This window comes from Apis dorsata, unplaced genomic scaffold, assembly GCF_000469605.1.
Source record: "Apis dorsata unplaced genomic scaffold, Apis dorsata 1.3 scaffold_52, whole genome shotgun sequence".
NCBI classification, from domain to species: Eukaryota; Metazoa; Arthropoda; class Insecta; order Hymenoptera; family Apidae; genus Apis; species Apis dorsata.
The window spans coordinates 1,031,775-1,049,984 of record NW_006263353.1 but is presented as its reverse complement, the minus strand read 5'-3'; the positions used below and the strand labels follow the sequence as shown (position 1 = coordinate 1,049,984).

At 22.3% G+C, this 18,210-nt stretch overlaps 3 protein-coding genes and 1 long non-coding RNA gene across 5 annotated transcripts; 3 read left to right on the top strand and 1 right to left on the bottom strand.

Annotated features, from left to right (window-relative positions):
- Positions 1 to 120: 120 nt before the first annotated feature.
- On the bottom strand, positions 121 to 5,075 carry LOC102678483. The gene is made up of 17 exons (XM_006609340.2): positions 4,866 to 5,075; positions 4,735 to 4,786; positions 4,456 to 4,661; positions 4,239 to 4,373; positions 3,697 to 3,918; positions 3,307 to 3,594; positions 2,930 to 3,228; positions 2,607 to 2,811; positions 2,318 to 2,521; positions 2,021 to 2,236; positions 1,811 to 1,967; positions 1,453 to 1,742; positions 1,149 to 1,382; positions 892 to 1,059; positions 698 to 814; positions 431 to 597; positions 121 to 368 (listed from the first exon to the last, which is right to left on the bottom strand). The coding sequence occupies exons 1-17, from the start codon at positions 4,929 to 4,931 to the stop codon at positions 257 to 259; spliced, it is 3,138 nt and encodes a 1,045-aa protein (XP_006609403.2). The 5' UTR covers positions 4,932 to 5,075; the 3' UTR covers positions 121 to 256.
- On the top strand, positions 367 to 2,257 carry LOC116186754. The gene is made up of 2 exons (XR_004151761.1): positions 367 to 490; positions 2,035 to 2,257. It is a non-coding gene; the product is annotated as an uncharacterized LOC116186754 (long non-coding RNA).
- A 355-nt stretch (positions 5,076 to 5,430) lies between the features above and the next one.
- LOC102681355 (uncharacterized protein DDB_G0287625-like) lies at positions 5,431 to 9,695 on the top strand. The gene is made up of 5 exons (XM_006609094.2): positions 5,431 to 5,628; positions 8,084 to 8,688; positions 8,768 to 8,934; positions 9,084 to 9,270; positions 9,360 to 9,695. The coding sequence occupies exons 1-5, from the start codon at positions 5,592 to 5,594 to the stop codon at positions 9,549 to 9,551; spliced, it is 1,188 nt and encodes a 395-aa protein (XP_006609157.1). The 5' UTR covers positions 5,431 to 5,591; the 3' UTR covers positions 9,552 to 9,695.
- Positions 9,696 to 11,091: 1,396 nt separating this feature from the next.
- Positions 11,092 to 16,793, top strand: LOC102681142 (succinate--CoA ligase [ADP-forming] subunit beta, mitochondrial). Of its 2 annotated transcripts, XM_006609092.2 has the most exons (13): positions 11,259 to 11,333; positions 11,403 to 11,659; positions 11,751 to 11,913; positions 11,984 to 12,251; positions 12,343 to 12,618; positions 12,728 to 12,847; positions 13,894 to 14,030; positions 14,852 to 15,108; positions 15,213 to 15,375; positions 15,455 to 15,719; positions 15,799 to 16,103; positions 16,212 to 16,331; positions 16,462 to 16,793. In XM_006609092.2, the coding sequence occupies exons 1-13, from the start codon at positions 11,274 to 11,276 to the stop codon at positions 16,630 to 16,632; spliced, it is 2,562 nt and encodes an 853-aa protein (XP_006609155.1). In that variant the 5' UTR covers positions 11,259 to 11,273; the 3' UTR covers positions 16,633 to 16,793. The 2 variants fall into 2 exon arrangements, with proteins under 2 accessions (XP_006609156.1, XP_006609155.1); XM_006609093.2 differs by lacking the exons at positions 13,894 to 14,030; positions 14,852 to 15,108; positions 15,213 to 15,375; ... (2 more) ...; positions 16,212 to 16,331; positions 16,462 to 16,793 and adding an exon at positions 12,913 to 13,304 and having other exon boundaries at positions 11,092 to 11,333; positions 12,343 to 12,647.
- Positions 16,794 to 18,210: the final 1,417 nt, after the last annotated feature.

The window sequence follows — 18,210 nt, the reverse complement described above, 5'->3', positions numbered from 1 at the left end:
TTATATATAATTATATTTTTTTAAATGAATAAAATAACAAATAACATAAATAAATTAAAAGTTCCTTATATAAAAGTATTTTTAACAAAATTTGTTCATTCACATAAAATTTATTATATTAAATAAGTACATAATCAATAAAATTACAAATAATTTAGTAAAGATAAAAATAAAATATTATAAATTGAAAATAAAATATTATAATTTATTATGAAATATAATGGCATATATAATTTTATAATCAAATATCATATATTTAATTATCAATATTAATTGAACTTTTTTGACTAGGCATTAAATCTTTCCATGAATTAACACCATACATTCGCAATAAGGTTTTTTTTTTTAATATAGATGTCGATAAAGACCTAAAAATTTATTTATAAAAAAATTGCATTTTACAATCAATATGAAAAAAATTAGAACTTACTCTTTTATCTCATCAACAATAGGATTAATCATTGTTGTAATAGCAACTTTTGAAAAATGAGTAAGTTCGGATAAAGATTCGGTTTTTTCAAAAGAATAATTTATATAAGAATCATGAATAAAATTAATGAGTGTGTTAAATGCTTTAACATAATCATCTGTTAATAACTAAAAAATTATGATTATGAAAAATTACTTTCAATATTCAATATATTTTTTATATTGATAAATTTTATACTTAATTTGTTTATATATTAAAAGAATTTACCACTAAAGAAAAAAATCCAGGATTATTAAGATGTTGATCCATATATATGTTTCTTGATTTTAATATTAATTTTGTATAAAAATTTTTCATATATTCTGGTTCTTCCATTTCTGGTGTCTTAAAATAAATTATAAATTTATATTTTTATCTTTATGATCATATATATTAATTAAATAAAGTATCAATTTTAATACTATTTTTATTGGTAATTCTTCGCTAGAAATTGATTCAATAAATGCTAACTCTCCAGTTGGATCTAATTGCATTAATGTATCACGACGTTGCAGAAGTTTTGCTTGATGTCTTTTACGTTTTAATTCTTCATCCTCTATTATAATATTTGCATGTTCATCTAAAATTACCTAAAAAGAAACATAATTATTGTGATACATTGATATTTTATATGCTAAGAAACCTTTAATATATATAATAATATTATAATAATAAATACTCGTAATTCTTTATTTTCATCTAACAAAATTTCATAATCTTTTATTTCTGAAAAAATTTTTTGTTGTGGAAATTTATTATTATTATGTAATACTTTGTCTTCCATTTCTGTTAGATTTTGTTTTTCTATTTCTATATTTTTATTAAATAATGTTTTAAATAAAACATCAGTTTCTATTTCATCAATATATTTTATAGATGTAATATTTAAAATTGAGTTAAGATTATTTATAATCTATAAACAAATTTATAAAGATAGTTATAAAATTATAAAAATTATAGTAAAAGAATAAAATTATTCATACATTATTTAATATGTCTTTAATAAAATCTATATCACTTTTTGTAGATATTATCTTTTTTTCAGAAACTAAATTTTCTTTACTATCTTTTTTTTCTGCATTATCTTGTAGTGTACTAGTGTAAACATAAAACTTTTCTTTTATCCATTCATGATGAATTTTTACATCTTTTGTGAGAACAAGGATTGCTTTACTATTGGAATACCTTTTACTCATTTGAATAGTTGCATGTAAATCTGTTTGTGTGATACCAATTTTTTTTTCTAATTTTAAGGAAACAATTTCACTGTGATCTATATATAAATATAAACAATTAAAAAATGTTTTGAAAAATACTATTATTTTAATTTATTTGACTAACGAAATCCATAGCTATGTCCCAATAGTTCTTGAATTGCTAAAAATTCCCCACGACGAGACATATCATTAAATTCTTCTCTAGTTACAAAAATATAATATGGATTTTCAGTTTTAAGTATATCTGAATTTTTTGTTGAATACCATGGACAGTATTTGACCTATAACAAATTATTATTTTAATTTTATATATTAATAAGTATTAGAATATTACTTTTGTTGATAAAGTTTGGGCAATATGAAGAGCCAAGGACAATTTTTTTACTGCACTTGGACCTGTAAGTATTATCAAAGGTGGACTTAATTCATCATATGGTGTTACATGTAAGTCAATTTTAGGGATGCTTAATTGTTCTAATAAAGTTAGTTTTGTGATAGTACGAGCAGCTGTTAAATTTATTGGTGATGTAAATAAAGTTGCAGCAGCAATCTATTAAAATAAATATCTTATAGAGATTAAGATCTATCATCTTATAGAGTAATATAATATTTAATATTTAATTATATATACCTTTTCTGAACTAAATACATTAACACCATCAATAATTTGTATACTTGGTATAGAAAATAAAAGTACAGCTTTATAATTAGGCCATTTTGTGCAACTATTACCTCTAAAATCTACTTCATGTATTAAGCCCTTCAAATTTTGTAATTCTAACAAATCATTGATTCTATTAAATTTTAAATCTATTATCCGCAAACTGTATGCATCCTAAAGTATCAAACAAATATTTTTTAAACTTTGAATAATTATTAAATATAAATAAATATATAATTTATAATATAAAAATTATTACCTTAAAAAATTCTAAAGAAGATATTTTATTATATCCTAAATATAATTTTCGCAAATGGGATAAAATATTTATACCATAACCAGGAATAGCACATTTGAATGATAATATACAGTTAGCCTCTAAATTTAATTCTTGAATATTTAATTTATCCAAATTTTCAATATATTCAATTAAATTGTATGATAAATTTAAATATTTCAAATATCTAAAAATAGAATATATATATTATATATATGTATACATAAGTAAAATTATATTTATTTATTTAATTATTTTATTTATTATATTTTATTTAATTATATAATAAAAGGATATATATTTACTTCAAATTATGCAAACCAGTAATAATCTCAATTGCATTATGTGATAAATCTAAATGAACAATACTCCAGAAATCACTAATATCACACATTTTTGTTATATAATTATATGATAAATTTACATATGTCAAATACCAAGGAGGTGAAAAATTTAAAATTGTATTCATTCTATTATGTGCTACATTTAAATACATTAAATATGGAACTCCTTCTAAAGGTGATAAATTTGAAATATAATTGTATGCAAGATCAATATATTGTAAATAACGATGATAACTTAACATTGTAATATTTGAAAGTGACTATAAATATAAAAAAAATATATAAATATATATTCTACAAAATACTATAAAATATTTTTCTAATATAAAATAATATACCATATTTCTCATAATACATTTACTTAATATGTAAAGACCATTTTCAGGAGATTTAGTTAAAAATGATTTTCCACTTCCTATTAATCTATCAGTAACAAACCCACAGAATTCTAAATCATCAAATAATATTTCCTTAAGATTTCTTAATTTTACAATAGGTGCTTTATCATCATTCCATAAATTAAAATCTAAAGAATGAGAGCTCCATTTATTTTCAGTTACACATTTTATAATTCTTTCATCTAGTGTAATTGCTTTTTCATCAAATAATGAAAATGGAAGATCGAACTATAGAAATGAAAAAAAATTTTAATTATTTTAATTATGTCAAAATAAAATTTATTTTCTCCTTCCTTCCTTTCCTTTCTCCTAAAATAGAGCAAAAGTTACATTAAAAGAAGTATCTGTTGCAATTGATGTTAAATCATCTAAAATTTCATAAGATATATATGAATCTCCTTTCCAACTCATCTGACTATGTGACAATAGATCTGAATCTTCTTCAATAAATGTATCATCTTCTCTTAAAGGTTCTTCTGGAATAGAAATTTTACTAATAGCATCATCAATAAATAATGGTTCCGAAGGAGAAAATAAATAAGAAAAATTATTCTGTAATTAAAATTATAGAAATTAATTTTTACATAAATATCAGTTTTAATATAAAAATATTATAAATCTATTTCAAAAATATAACTTTACTTTATTGTCATCCATTATTTTATTTAACATTAGTTATTTATGTATCTTTGCAATAATTATTTTTTATTTAAAACTATTAATATAATTTTCTATTGTTTTTAACAACTGAATGTAGATACCAAAGAGTTACCAAATATATAAAAAAAAAATTTTGTCATAAAATTTATCAAAATAATTTTATTTATATAATAATAATTTTATAAATCTTGTGCTAAAATTTTTAAAGTTACATCTGAAAAACGATAATGATGCCATCCTTCTTCTACAGTTATGTTAATTGCTCCTTTATTTTTATAGAACTCTTGTGCAGGATTCCATTCAAGAACTGAAAAATCCAATCTGGAACAATTATTGTCTATTGCTTCCTACAAATGTGTATATATGGATATAATACATTGATATGTAATTTATTATAATATAATTTTTTATATATTTTAGAAAATGTACTTTAGCAATGGTTTTTAATAATCTACTACCAATATGTTTTCCTCGATAATTAGGTGTAATATATAAATCTTCCAAATACATAGCTTTTCCATACCATGTTGAATATGTGTAATATAATATTGTATATCCTATTATATGTTTATTAATCTCTGCTACATAACATATAAACAAAGGGTGTTCTGTATCAAATCCATCAGTTTCCAAAACTGTAAATATTCTTATATAAATTTAAATATTCACTTACAGTAATAATTTACACTTAGTAATAAAAATTTTTACTTGAACAATCAATTTTAGGTTCATTTGACATATTCTCAAAATCAGCTAATTCCTAAAAAAATGTGTAATAATTAAAAATTTTTTTGTGATATTATAATACATAACAATAATAAATTATATATTAAAACTACCTGTATTAAATTTCTAATAGCTTTGCAATCTTCACGTTTTGCTTTACGTATTATTATCTCGTCCATATTTAACCTTATTATTTAAATTTTAATAATACACGAATATATTTAAAAATTGATTATAACCTTTTATTAAAACATAATATAATATATTTATTATTAAAAATGTAGAATCAGAATATTTAAAAAATTTAATTTATTAAAAAAATATTTAAAATTTATTTAAAAATTAAAATATAAATGATTTATTTATCTATAAATTGTATTTATTTATTAACAAAAAATTATTAAAAAAGTTATTAACAAAAAGATCTTCAGAAAATGTACATATAAATTATGCATTGTAACACATTTTTTTGTTTAAATTTAAATAACATAAAAAAGAATATGTATAATTTTGATTATAAATTCATGAAAATCAATATAATTATATAATTGTATAATTATATGTTTAAAATTTAATATATAAATAATTAAATGATATATTTAAATTAATTACAAAAACTAGCATTCATATCAATTCCAAATTATAAAAGCAACCATAATTTCCGGTATGATCCGACGATGACTTCCTGTAACTGGCCATTTATGTTCATTCGCGATCGGTGTGTCGTATGATATGGTTGTGTGTGATTTGTGGTGACTTTACGGAAATATTCGGGTGATTTATTTGCAGTCCTCGTGTATTTCGCGTTCAGAAAAATAAACAGAAATAAAACGAACAAAATGTCTGAGATTGACGCAAAAGTGAACATGTCGCTTGGTAAGTGGCCAAAGTCTCGAAAATCTAGCAGTTTTGCTGATAATCCTGGGTGAGCGTACGGCTACTGTTTCTTCTTTTGCACGAATTCAAAATGGCGATGAAATTATACAACGTAGATCTACATTTATTTTCCTTCGTTTGATACCTAATGGTACTAAATCTCGGAAAAAAATTTATATCAGTCGCCGAACAAATTTTTGATGCAGAATCGTTTCATCTCCCTAATTAATTCTTAAATCAAAAGACAGACAAGTTTTAATCATTGTTTACTTATGGGAGAATATGTTGCGTCTTTCCAATTGCTGGAAGAAAATGTTTTTGTTATTTATGATGATTGATTAACCAATATGATGATAAGTGTGCATTCCGGATTTTTAAAAGAACTATTCAATTTCGACCATACATATAATAGGAACGAACGGTACGGGTTTCTACGGCGGATAGTAATGAAGAAAAGTATAGCCGCCATGAAGGATTTATGCATTTTAAGAAAAATACTGATTTACGTAGGATTTGTGGAAAGGGATTTCTTTTAACAATAAACGACAATTTATCGAATGGAAAATTGACGAACATGAACGAGACGCTTTTGGATAATAACGCAAACAAAGTTATAATTTATACTTCACAAAAAGAAGTCAATTTTCACATTACGTGAGATATATGTTTGCGTAACTTTAGTCGTATTTTTATCTCTGCTATCATGTTCCTCGAGTTTCTCTTTGTTGATGTGATGGACTTGAAACACTACCATATATGAGATAAAAACATTGAAATTTTCGAATCGATTTTATTTTCAATGCACTACGTGTTTTGATATGAAAATATATGAATTGTCATTTGTGACAAATACTCATTGTTGAATTTGAAATTTAATTAAATTACAAAAGAAACTGGTTGAAACGTTTTTCATAAAAGAAACGATTATGAATCTGCACTACAGAATAATTTATCTTTATGATATATATATATATTTTTCATGATATTTAGAATTAGCAGAAGCATTTTTTTAAACAAATCAAAAATAAAACGCTCAACTGATCATGATTGTTTAATAATTATTTAAACAATAAAAATACATGAAAGTTCAAGAAGATCCATGATTAAATATCTTAACTAAGTCAATTATTAAATAAAATATATGGTACATTTTAATATTCAATAAACGAAAGCGAATTTTTTGACAAACTTTTGCTAAAAGCAAAATGGAAAAAATATATTATTGGATTTTAATGCTTATATATGAAGATTTTGTGAATAACATTAGATGCAAAAGGAGATGATTTTCACAAAGATTTACTTTTGAAGCAATCCAATATTCCAAGAAATATTACTACAGCATATTATCAATAATATGCTTATTCAATTCTAATTTTTGTTCAATGTAATTGATATAATATCCTAATATTATCTGAATAGCAATATAATATTTATATATTTCTTTAAACAATGAACATTGAGTAATATTTTTAATACATGGAACTGAAGTGGAAAAAACGGAGCAAATCTCAGCAAACAATATAATATAAAAACTATATCTTGAAGATATACATTGAGTTAAAGGAAAAATTGAAATATGTCAAGCATCTAAATGTAAAAAGCATGAAGAATTGTCAATATATAAGAAAATATGTATATCAATATTAAGGAAAAAATAATTGACACTATTGGAAGATTAAAATAAAAATTATACAAAAGAAAGAAAATTTATAAAATATAGAAATTTATGCAAAAAAGAATAAAGAATATAATACATTGTTATTTATTAAATTGGCCAATAATGCTTTTCGCATAATAATAAATAATTCTTTTTTTTTTTTTCATTTAAAATGAAATTTTGTATTAAAATTATAATTCCAAAGTAGTATATTATGAAAAAATATATAAAAATCATTTAATAAAATTTATACATCTATGTATATAATATATAATATATAATATACAATATATATTTATTTTATATAAAATAGTTATATTTTTGAAGAATTAAATTTTATCTTCAGAATTATAATATTTCAATACTTTTATCATTTTTATTTAATATAATGTATGAGACTTTAATTATTTTTTATTTAATATCATATTTAAAAAATTATTTATATATTTTAATTTTAAAGGCTGATTAATAAACAGGAATTTTAAATTACTGTTTTATTATATTTACTTTAAACATTTTAATAGATATGTATGTATATCTAGACCATACTCGATGAGATTATTTTGAAAACATATACATATTGGAAGAAAATCAGGGAAATAATTAAAATAAATAAATATTGATAAAAACTGATATCATTAAAGGAATTAAATAAAAACTGAATTAGCCATATTGAGTTGTCCTTCAACATCATCCATACAAGAGGAAATTTTTCACATATTCCAGATTAAAGCTTAACACAAATTAACTTCATGCACTGTACGCTCACTAAACCTTGTGAATTTTCTTCCTTTTAAGATGAGATCATAAAGATGGAGAAAAAGGAGAAAAAGAAAAAGGCTGGGACTGCTAATGGAAAATCTGGTGCTAAGCGCACTCGAGGAAGTGTGCGAGGGCGAAGTGGACTCAGGGGTAGAGGTGCTAGAGTGAAGCGTAATACTGGAACTGCCAAAAAAGAACAAACATGGCAAGCTGGACAAAATAATAATAACAATAACAATAATAACAATAATAATAATAATAATGTGCGTGGTGGTTTTGTGAGAAAACGATATAAGAAAAATAGTGGTCTCACTCGATCACGAAGTAATTTAACATTAAATCAGAAATCAAATACACGAGGAGCTTTTAATGTTCGCCGTGGTCGTGGCAATAGATTTGGTCTGACTCGTAGTAGAAGTCGTACAAATTTGACTTTTACACAAGGAGGTTTTTTTACCAATAATAAGACTCCATTAAAAAGAACAAATAGTTTACCAAATTTACGCGATCCAACTTCAGTTCATAATCGATTGGGATATCAGAGTCCTGCCCAAATTGCTTATCGAAATCGTGTTAAAAGAGCAAAACAGTTACTGCTTCAAAGACAAAATCAGAAATTATCTCTGCAAAATCAATTTAGAGTAAGTTGATATTACATATAAGCACTTAATTATAAAGATAATAAATTTGAAATTAAATTAATTATTTATTTTTTTATAGGTTCCACAAACTGGAAAATCATTATTATCACTCCAACAAAGATCCACAGATAGAAGACAACAAATTTTAACTTCTCAACGTCGTTTTACTACTGGTGGATTACGATCAGATCAAATTGCCCGTGCACAAAGACGAGCACAATATGAACAAAAATTAATGAGAATGAAGTATGCTTACACATTTCATAATTTATTTTTTTAAATAGTGTATAAAAAAAATTTATAAAACTTTAGATATTTTTTAAAATAAAATATAATATTTTATTTTTTCTTTATATTTCGTGTTGGAATCTTATTGAAATCATACAATGTTGTAGTTCTTCGCGATTAAGTACAAACTCAAATGTAAACTTCATGTGTACATTGGGAAATGAGTATAGTCCTAGTACGCACCAACGCCCTCTTACTCTTACACCAAATCGAAACGGAAGTGCTGTAAACAGTTTACGCCCATTACCAAGAGGACGGTCTCCATTTAGACAAAGTGTACAAAGTTTGAATATGGTATGAATATTTATTATAAGAAAATTAAAAAAAAATAAAATTGAGTTTTTATTTGATATATCTATAATATAACAAAATTTATATTTCAGGTTGGTCGATCACCTATGTTTGGTCGACAACGTTCGAGATCAAGGTCGCGTTCCCGTTCTCGTACACGTAATACTCCATCATCAGATACAGGAGCAGATGTTGATGATCGTACATTTAGCGAAGTCATGTACAGCTTGTCTGGAAATCTTGGCGTTACAGGAAGAACACTTAATGATAGATTTAGTTTTTAAATTAAAGTTTGTTTTGTATTTAGAATATAAGACTGTTGAGGCCAGACATTTTATTGCTTGAAACATAAATATCCAATATTGTAATTCTGTCTTATTAATTGTATTGATAGTAAAGTTGCTTCATGTAAAAAGTAATTCATTTAATTCAAATATTTTCTATTTTCTCTATTTCTATTTTAAACAACATGCAAATTATTTTTAAATTCTAAAGTATAAAAAATTTATATTTCAAAATATAACAAATATTGAATTTATAATAAATTCAATATTTGCATTATCTTATATGTTTGACATTATCTTACAATATTTTACCATAAAAATTTTGTAAGACTAGTTGGTTTATATTTTCTTTATAATAAATTTTTGTTATAAATTTAATATTTGAAAATGAAATGGTAAAATTTTATATAAGAAACTATCAGAATTTTTTGAATATTAAATATAAATTTTGATTCTTTATTAATGAGTCAAGATTTTGTTAATGTCTTAATGATATTTTGATCTTAAATTTGTATTTTGAAATTGCGTGATTTCAATATAATTTTTCTTATATTAAACTTAATAAATTTTTAGAAAAATATGGCCTCAATAACACATTTAATTTAATTAATCTAAAAATATCTAAAAATTAAATATAGTAATATTAATACAAAAGATTGAAATCATTAAATATTATAATTACATTCAAATTATAAGAATTAAAAATTTTGTTAAGGATGTAGTTCCTAAAGTAAGTATAATATTGAATTTAAAAATAAATGTATAATTATAGATATAAAAAATATTTACATTTGAAATATATTGAATACAATATATCAATGAAATATAAGCCTATGATATAGTATAAATTTTTTTTTTTTTATTATATATTTTAGTAAATTTAAGTGCTTGTAAAAAAATCATATATAAATACAATATAAATTGATTTTTGAAATTTTATTTTATTTTATTAATGTAATATAATACGTATGTTTTTTTAAATATACAGGATATTAATATGCTTGTAGCCAAAATAAATACAAAAATGTCAATAAGAATTTATTTATTAAATTATAACAATTGAAATTTGTTTGGTGAAGCAAGACGAAAATAAAATGAACTCTGTTTCGCTCTCATATTTTGTTTTCGCTTCGTTTCATCTACTTAAATTGCTTATAACTTGATAAATAAACCGATATTTTTGTATATCAATTTCTGTATTTGTTTTTGTTTTAGAAATTCTTCAAAAATTACAAATACATTAACACCTATATATATATAAAATATACATATATAAAAAATAAAAACATTGAATCTTCATTAAAATATAAATTATATTTATTAAACGTATAATATAGTTTATTGAAATTTATCTTATTGAATGTTAATTTATAAATCTATTCAATAACATGCATAAATATAATAATCTTTATGAGACTTATATATTTTTTATTAAAATATTTTTAGTAAATAACTTTTATAGTAAATATTTAGTATTATAATTATAATTACAACGTTATAAAATTCTATATCCATCGCCTACTTGACTTCAAATTTATATTTTCACTTAAAGTTATAAGTTCAAGTATATTGCTTTTGCAAACATACTTCTTGTAATTTTTTATATATAAAAACATTTTTTTTCGCGTAATTTCGTAAAAACTAAATAATTTTCTGTGTCGGTATATTAAGTAAGCTTCTTTTATATAGCTATAAAATTATTTAAAATTAATTGTCGGCAATATGTCTATTAATGTCATCGTGCCATTTATATCATTTTATGTTCGAAGAATAGAAAAACAGGTAGATAACATAATTTAAATATTCATATACGATAAATATAAATACAATCACTAAAAAAAATATTTTCAGTTTTTAAATCGTGTTTCTGCCACTATTCAACAAACTCGAAACCTACAAATTCATGAAAATCTTGCTTATACTTTATTAAAAGATGCTGGAATTCCAACACCACCGTTTGGAGTAGCTAAAACTCCAGAAGAAGCAGAAAAAATAGCAGCGAATCTTAATACAAAAGATATTGTTCTAAAAGCTCAAGTTCTTGCTGGAGGACGTGGAATAGGACATTTCAAAGACACCAATGTGAGAGGTGTTGTTATGTGTGAAAGGTGAATTTAATTATTAGAATATTATAGTATAATTTTCAATTATGCTGTATGTTATACTTTACTTCGTAATTTTATTTTATGTAATTTTTAGTCCCACAGAAGCTAAAACTGTGGCTAGTAGTATGATAGGCAAATTATTAATAACTAAACAAACTGGACCGGCTGGTAAAATTTGTAATTCAGTAATGGTAACGACACGTATGTTTCCACGTAAAGAATATTATATGTCAGTAATGTTGGAAACCTCTTTTGATGTAAATTATTCTTCATTAAAAATAGTCATTGAATTTGTTATTCAAAATAAAAAATATATATATAATTTAGGGTCCTGTAATAATTGTATCTAAGCAAGGCGGTGTAAATATTGAAGATATTGCTGCTACGAGTCCGGAAGCTATATCGTATACGCCAATAGATATTATGAAAGGTTTAACACTTGAACAAATAAATAAAATTGTGGATAATTTAGGTCTTGAAGGGGAAGGAAAAAAAATTACTTCCATAATTATTTGCAATCTCTATGAGTTATTTATTGAAAAAGACGCTTTGTTACTTGAAATTAATCCATTTGCATTAGACATTTGTGAAGAATGTATGTTTTAAATAAAATGTTTTAAAAATTTATTTAATTAAAAATTATTAAATTAAAAATATTAATAAATAATAATATAACACATTTTTAGATTTTGCTTTAGACTGTAAATGTTCTTTTGATGACAGCGCAGAATTTAGACAAAAAGAATTATTTACTCTACAAGATATGTCACAAGTTGATCCTAGTGAAGTTCATGCAACTAAATTTAATTTAAATTACATACATTTGGATGGAAATATAGGATGTTTGGTAAATGGAGCTGGATTAGCAATGGCTACTATGGATGTAATAAAAATGAATGGCGGTTTTCCAGCAAATTTTTTAGATGTTGGTGGTTCTGCTGACAAAGAAGCAGTAACAGAAGGTTTTAAAATAATACTATCTGATCCAAATGTACTTATAAATTTAAAAGTAATCAAAATAAATTTTTTATTTAAAAATAAAATCAATATAAAATTCATTAAAATCTTTAGGTAGAAGCAATATTCGTAAATATTTTTGGCGGTATTATGAGATGCGATATAATCGCACAAGGTATTATTGCTGCATCCAAAGAATTACAAATAAAAGTGCCAATAGTTGTAAGACTGCAGGTAATTTATTGATAACACATGAATAAAAACTGTATTTAATTAACAAATTTTATTCTATTATATAGGGAACTAGAGTAAAAGAAGCAAATCAATTAATAAAAGATGCTCAATTGAAAGTTTTTGTTGAAGAAGATTTTTCTACGGCTGCACTAGCAGCTGTAAAATTAGCTTCAGTAATAAAAATTGCAAATTCTTTGAATTTAGAAATGGATTTCAAAATTAAAAATAAGCCTAGCAAATAAAATCCAACATTTTATATTTTTAAAATTACAATTTAAAAGATATATATAATAATTATTTTGAATATGTAAGATAAAATAATTTTCGATTTATATTTTATATATACAGAGTGTTAACATTTTTAGAGAGTTGATTTTAGAAATAAAAGATAAAAATTAATAAATAAAAATATAAATAAAAAGATTTATTTATTAAGTTATAAATAATTTAAGTAAATGAAATAATGCGATAGAAATATAATCGAAACAAAGTGGTTCACTCTTGTTTCTTGTAATATAAATTTTCATTCCTTATAATTTAATAAATAAATCTTAACTGATATTTTTGTATAGAATTTTAATCAATTCTCCAAAAATGTTTTATGGATATGTTAATATTTTATATTAATTATTTTAAACGATAATGTCTATAAAACACGAAATAATGAACATTTATATATTTTTTCTTTATTCTTTTTTATAATATATAAATTTATATGGAATGTATGTAAAAGATAAATATAAGGAATAAATATTTTTCTTCAAAAATATAAATATTATAATGAAATTATATTCTAGTTTATTATATTTTTTTAAAATATGATGAATTTTTGAATTTCAATTGTGTTTAAAATATATTATAGAGATAATTTATAAAAGCAAAATTATATATTAATTAATAAAAAAGTAAAATATAAAATATATATTACATTCTATATGTTATAAATACGTAAATAAATAAATTAAATTTTCATAGAAGTATTTATAATGTAAAATAGTGCTGCCACCATGATCTTCATTCGTAGAATTTGCGTCATGTTTTTGTAGTAAATATCAAGAAAGGTGGGGACATGAAGGCGCAAGTTACGTTTCGCAGTCCACTGCCACTATTTAGTAAGATGGCTACTATGTTGTCTCGGACTATCTCACTCGTTGAAAATCTTACCCGATTTAATGGATCGAAGGTATGATTTATATTTTATTATATCACATATTATTATATCATTTATTTTTGGGAATTCATATTCGCATATATCCTTTAATTCTATTTTTCTAAATTTTTCGATATCTACGTCATTGATTCATAAGTAAGATAATCATTATATTAGATGGTTGTCTGCTAAATTAGGCGCCAGGGTCAGATGATTCGAAGCCAAAGATAGTAACCTTATGTTAAACTTAGTTTTTTTACGAAATATGTACATGACAGTTGTATAATATGAGCGTAGACATTTCCATCATCAATTTTTGATTTGTTGGTCACTAACTCTATTCTATTCTATTCATTTGTATTTAATTAGTAGTTATTAAATTATGCGAAAATAAATACTATTTGTCAAATTACGAACAATTGTCATTTTTTTTAAAAATTCAAAATTCAAAATTTAAATAATCGAATATCACTATCGATTATTTGAATTATTTTCTTAGAGAATTATTTTTTTCTTTTTTAGTAAATTTTATTTTATTTAATTTTAATAGCTATATTTTTTATTTGTTATTTTTTCTTGTTATGAATACATATAAAATTGAAATATTAAAGATAAAATAAACTAAGTGTCAAGGATGTGATTAAAAGTATATAGGTCATTATCACTAATTGATTTTTAGTTTAGAATATTTTTAAGTCTTAAGGTTTAAATTTAGTCTATAATATCAAATTCTGTTTTTATCTATTATTATTATATACATATTATTATATTTATTATTATTATATACATAATAGATATTTTATAAAAACTTTATTTGTTACTAATGATCCATTTTTTTTATTTAATTCATATAGATATTGGGATGCAAAATCAACTTAATAAAACAAGTGAGGAATTTAAATGTTCATGAACATATAAGTTATAGTTTATTAAATGAAGCTGGAGTTCCAACTCCTAAATTTGGAGTTGCAAAAACTCCAGATGAAGCAGCAAAACTTGCTGCTGACTTAAAATCTAAAGATATTGTTTTGAAAGCACAAGTTTTAGCTGGTGGCAGAGGAAAAGGACATTTTAAGGGAACTAATATAAGTGGTGTGAAAATGTGTGAAACGTAAGTTATTAAATGCACAAAAATAATTATGTTTTATATTTATTTTATATATTTTTATTATATATATATGCGTGTATATAAAATAAATAAATTTTTTTTTATAGACCAGAAGAAGCCAAAAAATTAGCCAGTCAAATGTTAGGAAAATTACTAATTACTAAACAAACAGGCGAAGCAGGTAGAATATGCAATGCAGTAATGGTAACACAACGCATGTTTCCTCGTAAAGAATATTATCTTGCTGTCATGATGGAAAGAGCTTTTGGTGTAAGTTGTCAAAATATATTTTTAATTGATAAAATAAAATAGTTTAAAATAATTTATTAGAAAAATTTTCTTATTTAAGGGTCCAGTCATTATAGCATCAAGTCAAGGTGGTGTAAATATTGAGGAAGTTGCTGCAACAAATCCCAGTGCTATTATGTACGAACCTATTGATATTTACAAGGGTATTACAAAAGATCAAGCAGAACGTATTGCTATTAAACTTGGACTTCAAAATGTTAAAGATTATATTTCTAATATCATTGTGAATTTATATCAAATGTTTCTTAAAAAAGATGCTCTTTTGCTAGAAGTAAATCCTCTGGCAGAAGATGTTAATGGAAAATGTAAGTTCAACTCATAAGAAATTTTATATATTATACAATGTAATATTTGAAGATTTTATTTTTTATCTTTAATATATAGATTTTGCTTTGGACTGCAAATGCAGATTTGATGATAATGCTGAATTTAGGCAAAAAGAATTATTTTCCTTGAGAGATTGGACTCAAGAAGATACCAAAGAAGTTGAAGCTGCTAAATATGATTTAAATTATATTGCACTTGATGGCAATATTGGTTGTATGGTAAATGGAGCTGGTTTAGCCATGGCTACTATGGATATTATAAAATTACATGGAGGAGAACCAGCTAATTTCTTAGATGTAGGTGGTGGTGCATCTACATCTGCTGTGAAAGAAGCATTTAAAATAATTACATCTGATTCACGAGTAAGTTATATAATATAAAGATATATTGTATATTATATATATATTATATATATTGATATATATTCATTTAATATTAATAAAATTAATATGTTCTTCATTTATTCATAGGTTCATGCTCTTTTAGTCAATATATTTGGTGGAATTATGAGATGTGATGTTATTGCAGAAGGAATCATTGCTGCAACAAAAGAACTTAGCTTAAAAATTCCTGTTGTTGTTCGATTACAGGTATAATTTTAAAAATATAATAATATTTTTTTTTATTGAAGTTAATAATTGAAATATAAATTTAATTTTATTCAACTATTTATATATTTCATAATATATATATATATATATTATATAATATATATTTCAGGGTACAAATGTAGATGAAGCAAAAGCTCTTATCGCGAATGCAGGTTTAAAAATTGTACCAATTGATGATTTGGATGAAGCTGCTCGAGTCGCAGTTAAATTATCAACGATTGTCAAATTAGCACAATCTGAAAATCTTAGCGTTAATTTTGAAATACCTTCAATTTCATAAATTTAGTAAAAATTATAATTTGCATATTATGAAAAAACTACAAGAATATATTTATATTACTAAATATTTGAAAATAATAACTAGATTAATAATTTCAAATTATTATGTTCAGTTTTTAAAATTATATTTAATTACTTCATATATTTCTATTATAAGTAAAGCGAAAAAAAATTTAGTGAAATTTTCTCTTACTCAATATTTGGAATATTTTTATCTTCTTTAAAAAAAGAAAAAGAAAAAAATGAACATACTTTTTTTATAATTTTAAATGTTGCATATTAAATATTGCAGACTATCTATTCAAAATTAATATTATTTATTTCTCAATGCAAGCACAAATTCTTTTTCAAAAAATATATAAACTTCTTTAAAAATGTAATTTATTGTTTACCCAATTAATGGGTTTCTGTGATTCAGTATTAAAATTAAGTTACATAATGTATATTAACTGATATAATATTTTTTGCATGAAAGTGTACTTTATATTCTTTCATATAAAAGTCATATATTGATATTAACAAAGTATATGTTTAAAAATGAAATCTTTTATATAATCATTCACAAAAAATTATTATAATTAAAATATTATACGAGATATAATTATTATATCTCATTTAAAAAGAAAAAAAGGGCCTGTTATGTAATATAGACACATGTAGTTATATATACATATATATATATATATATATATAAATTATTTTATGTAATTTTAATTTGTTTTTATTTTATTGATGAATCAAAAGTTATTCTCAATTCCCTAATAATAATTACAAAATAATCAAATTACAATGTAGTATAATAGTTCAATTATAACATGATATGATTACATAGTAAAAAAAAAATTATATCATATTGTTTGCATTTACATTTACATAGATATATATACAATATATATGTACATTACAAAATATACTATATATACTATATATTATAAAATATCATAATATAATTTAATTTATTAAAAATAATTTGTATAAAAAAAGTTTATTAATGAGTAAAAATGTATAATATTCAAATATGATATAAAAATATAAAAAATAAAATTTTAAATATTCCTCAAAGGAATGCAAAATTATTTGAATATATTTTTGCTTAAATGAAATTGTTACAATTCGCAATAATTCTCTTTTTTAATAAAAAAACTATTATATGTTATAATAATCTGTAAATTTATCTGTATATTTAATATAAAAAATTTAAAATAAACTTACTTAAAACTTAAATAAATTTAAAAATATATTTGATATAATATTAACTTATATTTATGTTAAAGTAATATTTTTGATATACTAAAACATATTTTATATTATATAATACATACATATTATATTAATATGTTTAATTTTAATTCAAAATAGATAAATTTGATGCGTTTTAAATTATTTTTTGTTTTTAATATATTTGTTTTTAATATATGATTTTTTTTATGTTGGCTTTCCTGTTTAATGTCACCTAAATGTTCGATTGGTATTAAGAATTTACGATTCATTTTGAATAAGAAAACGTATAACGTATAAAGTAACGAAATATTTATTATAATAAAAAAAATTTAATATTATTTATCTTTATTTTTTAAAG